General features: G+C 42.1%; 1 protein-coding gene across 1 annotated transcript; it reads left to right on the forward strand.

Moving 5' to 3' along the window:
• The first annotated feature begins 100 nt into the window (after positions 1-100).
• LOC5511856 (probable diacyglycerol O-acyltransferase tgs1) lies at positions 101-2,506 on the forward strand. The gene has a single exon (XM_001632217.3). The coding sequence runs from the start codon at positions 251-253 to the stop codon at positions 1,919-1,921; it is 1,671 nt and encodes a 556-aa protein (XP_001632267.1). The 5' UTR covers positions 101-250; the 3' UTR covers positions 1,922-2,506.
• Positions 2,507-8,119: the final 5,613 nt, after the last annotated feature.

An 8,119-nucleotide genomic window follows, 5' to 3' on the forward strand; every position in this document is an offset into this window, starting at 1 on the left:
CACTTATTAGCTTTATTTCAATGTCAATCAACATTGTCTAGGGAATCAACGATTGGCCAATTAGCGACCTGTATTTTGTGACGAAAACCCCGCCGAGGACAAACTTTGAACCCAAATTGAATTCGCGCAAAGGATTTTTACCATAGAGAAGGTTCAAGGATAAAAGCCGTGGATCCGGAGTCCGGGATTAGACGAGCTTATTCTCTCCTAAACAACGAACCGCAGCAAGTTAACGTTGAAATACAAAGAAATGGGGCGCAGTGCTGTTAGCGAGGGCGCTGAAATTCTGCAAAGGAAGACTGGAAAACGACATGCTGAAATCAATGATAACAAAGACGTTACCGCGTCAAAAGAGATTCCAGAAATGAATCATCCAGCATCGAAAGGGGTTGTTGCATCGAAAAGGCTTCCAACACGGAAAGGGATTCCTTCCAAATTTCAGAAGTTTATGTTTGTGTTATCAAACATTCGCTTCATCATAGAATGTTTGATTTGTAACGCTCTTGTTCTGATGATCGCCCCTTACGTTTTCCCGGTTATCATGGTATATTTTATCCTCAAGAAGATCGAGCAATATGTGGAACACTGGAGATATCGGGCCACCCCTGTAGGTGGCGAGGACGCGCTCTGGCTGCAGGACTCGGAAACCAACAGACTGATCATTACTTCGATCGTGTTCGTGAACCGCCCGGGAGACATGAAGACCGCAATGTCAGAGTTCCGTGAAGTAGTCAGGACGAGGCTTGTCGATTCCAGGAATTCGAAGGGAGAGCTTAGTTTTCCAAGGGCGCGTAAAATGGTTCGGCCCGGTTACTTTCAGTACTTTTTCCAGGATGACCCGGACTTTGACATAGAGGATCACGTGTTTAAATACCAGGGGGACCCCCCAAAGTCAAAACAGGAACTAGAGGCCATTGTTTCAGAAATGTACAGTAAGCCATTTCCGGAGGGAAAATCCCCCTGGTATTTCTGCTGTGTTCCAACTGATTATGGTGACAAAAGTGTTGCAGCTATTTTTAGAATGCACCATTGTATGGCTGATGGTGTATCCCTGTCCAGGCTTTTGACCAGGGTATTGCCAGATCATTACACTCCTCAAAAGGAAGCCAGGAAGTTTTCATCTTCTGAGCGTGGTTTGATGACAGCGAAAGGATTTTTCATAATGACCAGGACTGTGATCGCCTTGTTGATGAGTTTCGCTGATCGTTCCATTGTCCATGGTAAGGATTTGAAAGGGAAAAAGAAATGTGTCTGGTCTGAACCATTTGACCTGAATATAGTGAAGCAGATAAAAAGTAAGACTGGGACAACAGTCAATGATGTGTTGATGGCCTGTCTCTCCTTGGCAATCCGCCGCTATTTCCAGAAAAGGGGGATAAACAACCCAGAGGATTTCACCTCTTCAATTCCTGTTGATGTTGGCAAACCTACAAAGGAAACAGTCTTCCAGAACAAGTTTGCTGTTGTTTTTATGAAGTTGCCAGTTAGTCATAATGGTATCTTGGAAACTCTATTTGAAACAAAGAGACGCATGGATGTGTTGAAGATGTCTGGGGAACCAATAGCAATGGCCTACAGCATGGCGATGTCTACTGAATTCCTTCCAGAATTCCTGGTCAAACCTTTAGCCAGCTTCATTGCCAGCAAGGCAAGCTGTGTCCTTTCCAATGTTCCTGGTCCACAGTATCACATGTCAGTCAGTGGCAACCCTGTCCAGGCACTGACGTTTTGGCCACCACAGAGAAGTAACATAGGAATTGGCTTATCCATATTCTCATATGCGGGCCAGGTAGTGGTTGGAGCTGACGGTGACCATGAAATCATGAGTGACCCTGAACTTGTTACTGTGTTGTTTGGAGAAGTCTTACAGGAAATGGCTTTGCATGTACTGGGTACAAAAATACAGCAACCAGTTTACTAGGAGTTAACTGAATGATTTGAGGTAAACTTGTCATAGGCGAGAGATTGGGGAGCCAGTATTTCACCATTTACTTCCACTCAGGCTACCTGTATGTAGAAAGTACTCTATTCTGATGCAACAGGGTTTCAGTGATTGGTTAGTGAGGACTAACTGATATCAGGCCCATACCCGGGTTGGTACACACACACAACAGCCAAAAGTCCACTTTTGGTTCGCAATAGACATGCTATTTTTAGACAAAACAACCCTCGGTACGGGCCTGGATATGATATTATAGGGGCTGTGATAGTGCCCCTCTAAAAAGTATTAAAAAAATATTTTCATAAGAATTAGTAATATAAGTTGATTAAAATATGTAATTTAATTATAATAAACACCATCTTTCATAATAAAAAAGTAACCTTTAAATCTCTATTATCTGAATAAGATCAGAAGATAAAAAAAAGAGATCAGAAGAAGTATAGAACTTTCTTTGTATCAGAATTAGATACTAGGAAGAAGTTTAATTTTAATAAGTACACATCCAGGTTGATATTTATATTTGACAGACAAATATCTGATTAAAGAAAAACCCAATCCATCTTATAAGCTGAATTATGGTAAGAGTCCCCACCCTAAATCAATTGGCAATGCAAATGAGAGAGGTGGGGGAGATGAGTAAAAACAAAAAGGGGTGAATGTGTGTGAGGAGGGGGTGGGGGTCCATGAAGACTAGTTTCTATATTTTAAAACAAAGATTTTTAAGATCCTTTAAAACAAGTGATTAATAATTTCTCCATATATACCAATATCTATAATGATTCATAATTCATACAGTTCACAGAACAGAGCAAGTAACACTGTACACAACACACAGTACATGCTACACACAATACAGAACAAGTAACACTGTACACAACACACACAGTACATGCTACACACAATACAGAACAAGTAACACTGTACACAACACACAGTACATGCTACACAATACAGAACAAGTAACACTGTACACAACACACACAGTACATGCTACACACAATACAGAACAAGTAACACTGTACACAACACACACAGTACATGCTACACAATGCAGAACAAGTAACACTGTACACAACACACACAGTACATGCTACACACAATACAGAACAAGTAACACTGTACACAACACACACTACATGCTACACACAATACAGAACAAGTAACACTGTACACAACAAACATAGTACATGCTACACACAATACAGAACAAGTAACACTGTACACAACACACACAGTACATGCTACACAATACAGAACAAGTAACACTGTACACAACACACACAGGACATGCTACACACAATACAGAACAAGTAACACTGTACACAACACACACTACATGCTACACACAATACAGAACAAGTAACACTGTACACAACAAACATAGTACATGCTACACACAATACAGAACAAGTAACACTGTACACAACACACACAGTACATGCTACACAATACAGAACAAGTAACACTGTACACAACACACACAGGACATGCTACACACAATACAGAACAAGTAACACTGTACACAACACACACAGTACATGCTACACAATACAGAACAAGTAACACTGTACACAATAAACACAGTACATGCTACACACAATACAGAACAAGTAACACTGTACACAACACACACAGTACATGCTACACACAATACAGAACAAGTAACACTGTACACAACACACACAGTACATGCTACACACAATACAGAACAAGTAACACTGTACACAACACACACAGTACATGCTACACACAATACAGAACAAGTAACACTGTACACAACACACACAGTACATGCTACACACAATACAGAACAAGTAACACTGTACACACCACACAGTACATGCTACACAATACAGAACAAGTAACACTGTACACAACACACACAGTACATGCTACACACAATACAGAACAAGTAACACTGTACACAACACACACAGTACATGCTACACACAATACAGAACAAGTAACACTGTACACAACACACACAGTACATGCTACACACAATACAGAACAAGTAACACTGTACACAACACACACAGTACATGCTACACACAATACAGAACAAGTAACACTGTACACAACACACACAGTACATGCTACACAACGCATACGATACGCCAACGGCTCTGACAAAGCACACATCTCATAATTTACATGGCATACAAAATGAAAAGTACATTACGTACACGGTAGGCAAAGCAGTACATAACAAAAACAATAAAGCTCACAAAACGCGCTTGGCGCACACAACAAGACCATAATATAAAGCTAACAATGCGCGCTTGGCGCACATAACACGACCATGATATAAAGCTCACAAAACGCGCTTGGCGCGCACAACACGACCATGATATAAAGCTCACAAAACGCGCTTGGCGCACACAACACGACCATGATATAAAGCTCACAAAACGCGCTTGGCGCGCACAACACGACCATGATATCAAGCTCACAAAACGCGCTTGGCGCACACAACACGACCATGATATAAAGCTCACAAAACGCGCTTGGCGCACACAACACGACCATGATATAAAGCTCAGATAACGCGCTTGGCGCACACAACACGACCATGATATAAAGCTAACAATGCGCGCTTGGCGCACACAACACCACCATGATATAAAGCTAGCACAAAACGACATTCAAAACGCATGCAAGTTTAATTGTCGCAAAGGCTTGTTGCATTTATTTAAACGGTCTGCGCAAAATTCACACAACGCATACGATGGACAATACAAGTGAACAATAAGCGAGCTTCCGTCTTTTTGTATTATTTATTGAAGTTCAGCACTTTTATCCTTACAATAGTTGATTTTGTCTTACTACACACAAGATGAGGTAGAGTGCCGTGCGTCTCAGAAATAGGCCTGTTCCCAGGATTTGATTACGGAGAAGGAGGGGGGGGGGGGTAGTATTTGAAAATCATTCAGCAAAAAATACCAGCTATACCCCTAAGCCAGATAGGAACTGTTTGATTTAGTATTTGCTTCGCTTAGAAGGCAATAAATCAGTGGCAGAAATGTGAATTCTTGGTCCTAACGCCGCTGTATCAACGATACTCGTGCAATTAAAAAATTACATCGAACGACTATGATTTTCAAATTACAATTTTTCTTTTCTTTAAATATCTATACCTCCCTACCCACTACCTCCTTCCTAATCTTCCCATTCACCCTATACGCCATGGTAAGAACAATTGCATCACTATCCAGGGCACTCCTTTTAATCCAACTCCACTCACTGTAACATTATCCCCATAATGACCCTCTCGCCCTCACCCCTGCCACCTACCTCTACCCGTATCACAACCATTATCCCCCTTTTATGTCCCCCTTCTCCCCAGGTGCCATGGTACGAATACCCGCTTTTAACCAAAAACTTGGCTAACTGTATGTGCGATAGAAAAAGTTTCTAGATGGATCTATTGGTTATTACCAGAGCTAAGGATGCCGATTTGAAGTAACCGAACTGAACCGTGGTCAGTGAATTACTACTGTTGGCCCCAATAGCCACCAATACCATCATCATAAATACCACTAACACACGACTACACCACCATTGACCCCAATAGCCACCAATACCATCATCATAAATACCACTAACACACGACTACACCACCATTGGCCCCAATAGCCACCAATACCATCATCATAAATACCACTAACACACGACTACACCACCATTGACCCCAATAGCCACCAATACCATCATCATAAATACCACTAACACACGACTACACCACCATTGACCCCAATAGCCACCAATACCATCATCATAAATACCACTAACACACGACTACACCACCATTGACCCCAATAGCCACCAATACCATCATCATAAATACCACTAACACACGACTACACCACCATTGACCCCACCCTGCACCAATACCATCATCATAAATACCACTAACACACGACTACACCACTATTGACCCCAATAGCCACCAATACCATCATCATAAATACCACTAACACACGACTGCACCACCATTGACCCCAATAGCCACCAATACCATCATCATAAATACCACTAACACACGACTACACCATCATTGACCCCAATAGCCACCAATACCATCATCATAAATACCACTAACACACGACTACACCACCATTGACCCCAATAGCCATCAATACCATCATCATAAATACCACTAACACACGACTACACCACCATTGACCCCAATAGCCACCAATACCATCATCATAAATACCACTAACACACGACTACACCACCATTGACCCCAATAGCCATCAATACCATCATCATAAATACCACTAACACACGAGTACACCACCATTGACCCCAATAGCCACCAATACCATCATCATAAATACCACTAACACACGACTACACCACCATTGACCCCAATAGCCACCAATACCATCATCATAAATACCACTAACACACGACTACACCACCATTGACCCCAATAGCCACCAATACCATCATCATAGATACCACTAACACACGACTACACCACCATTGACCCCAATAGCCACCAATACCATCATCATAAATACAACTAACACACGACTACACCACCATTGACCCCAATAGCCACCAATACCATCATCATAAATACCACTAACACACGACTACACCACCATTGACCCCAATAGCCACCAATACCATCATCATAAATACCACTAACACACGACTACACCACCATTGACCCCAATAGCCATCAATACCATCATCATAAATACCACTAACACACGACTACACCACCATTGACCCCAATAGCCACCAATACCATCATCATAAATACCACTAACACACGACTACACCACCATTGACCCCAATAGCCACCAATACCATCATCATAAATACCACTAACACACGACTACACCACCATTGACCCCAATAGCCACCAATACCATCATCATAAATACCACCAACACACGACTACACCACCATTGCCCCAATAGCCACCAATACCATCATCATAAATACCACTAACACACGACTACACCACCATTGACCCCAATAGCCACCAATACCATCATCATAAATACCACTAACACACGACTACACCACCATTGACCCCAATAGCCACCAATACCATCATCATAAATACCACTAACACAGGACTACACCACCATTGACCCCAATAGCCACCAATACCATCATCATAAATACCACTAACACACGACTACACCACCATTGACCCCAAAAGCCACCAATACCATCATCATAAATACCACTAACACACGACTACACCACCATTGACCCCAATAGCCACCAATACCATCATCATAAATACCACTAACACACGACTACACCACCATTGACCCCAATAGCCACCAATACCATCATCATAAATACCACTAACACACGACTACACCACCATTGACCCCAAAAGCCACCAATACCATCATCATAAATACCACTAACACACGACTACACCACCATTGACCCCAATAGCCACCAATACCATCATCATAAATACCACTAACACACGACTACACCACCATTGACCCCAATAGCCACCAATACCATCATCATAAATACCACTAACACACGACTACACCACCATTGACCCCAATAGCCACCAATACCATCATCATAAATACCACTAACACACGACTACACCACCATTGACCCCAATAGCCACCAATACCATCATCATAAATACCACTAACACACGACTACACCACCATTGACCCCAATAGCCACCAATACCATCATCATAAATACCACTAACACACGACTACACCACCATTGACCCCAATAGCCACCAATACCATCATCATAAATACCACTAACACACGACTACACCACCATTGACCCCAATAGCCACCAATACCATCATCATAAATACCACTAACACACGACTACACCACCATTGACCCCAATAGCCACCAATACCATCATCATAAATACCACTAACACACGACTACACCACCATTGACCCCAATAGCCACCAATACCATCATCATAAATACCACTAACACACGACTACACCACCATTGACCCCAATAGCCACCAATACCATCATCATAAATACCACTAACACACGACTACACCACCATTGGCCCCAGCCACCAATACCATCATCATAAATACCACTAACACACGACTACACCACCATTGACCCCAATAGCCACCAATACCATCATCATAAATACCACTAACACACGACTACACCACCATTGACCCCAAAAGCCA

This window comes from Nematostella vectensis, chromosome 7, assembly GCF_932526225.1.
Source record: "Nematostella vectensis chromosome 7, jaNemVect1.1, whole genome shotgun sequence".
Lineage (NCBI taxonomy): Eukaryota > Metazoa > Cnidaria > Anthozoa > Actiniaria > Edwardsiidae > Nematostella > Nematostella vectensis.

Excerpts from the sequence above, each read along its gene's own strand:
- LOC5511856 (XM_001632217.3), top strand. The coding sequence starts at position 251 with ATGGGGCGCAGTGCTGTTAGCGAGGGCGCTGAAATTCTGCAAAGGAAG.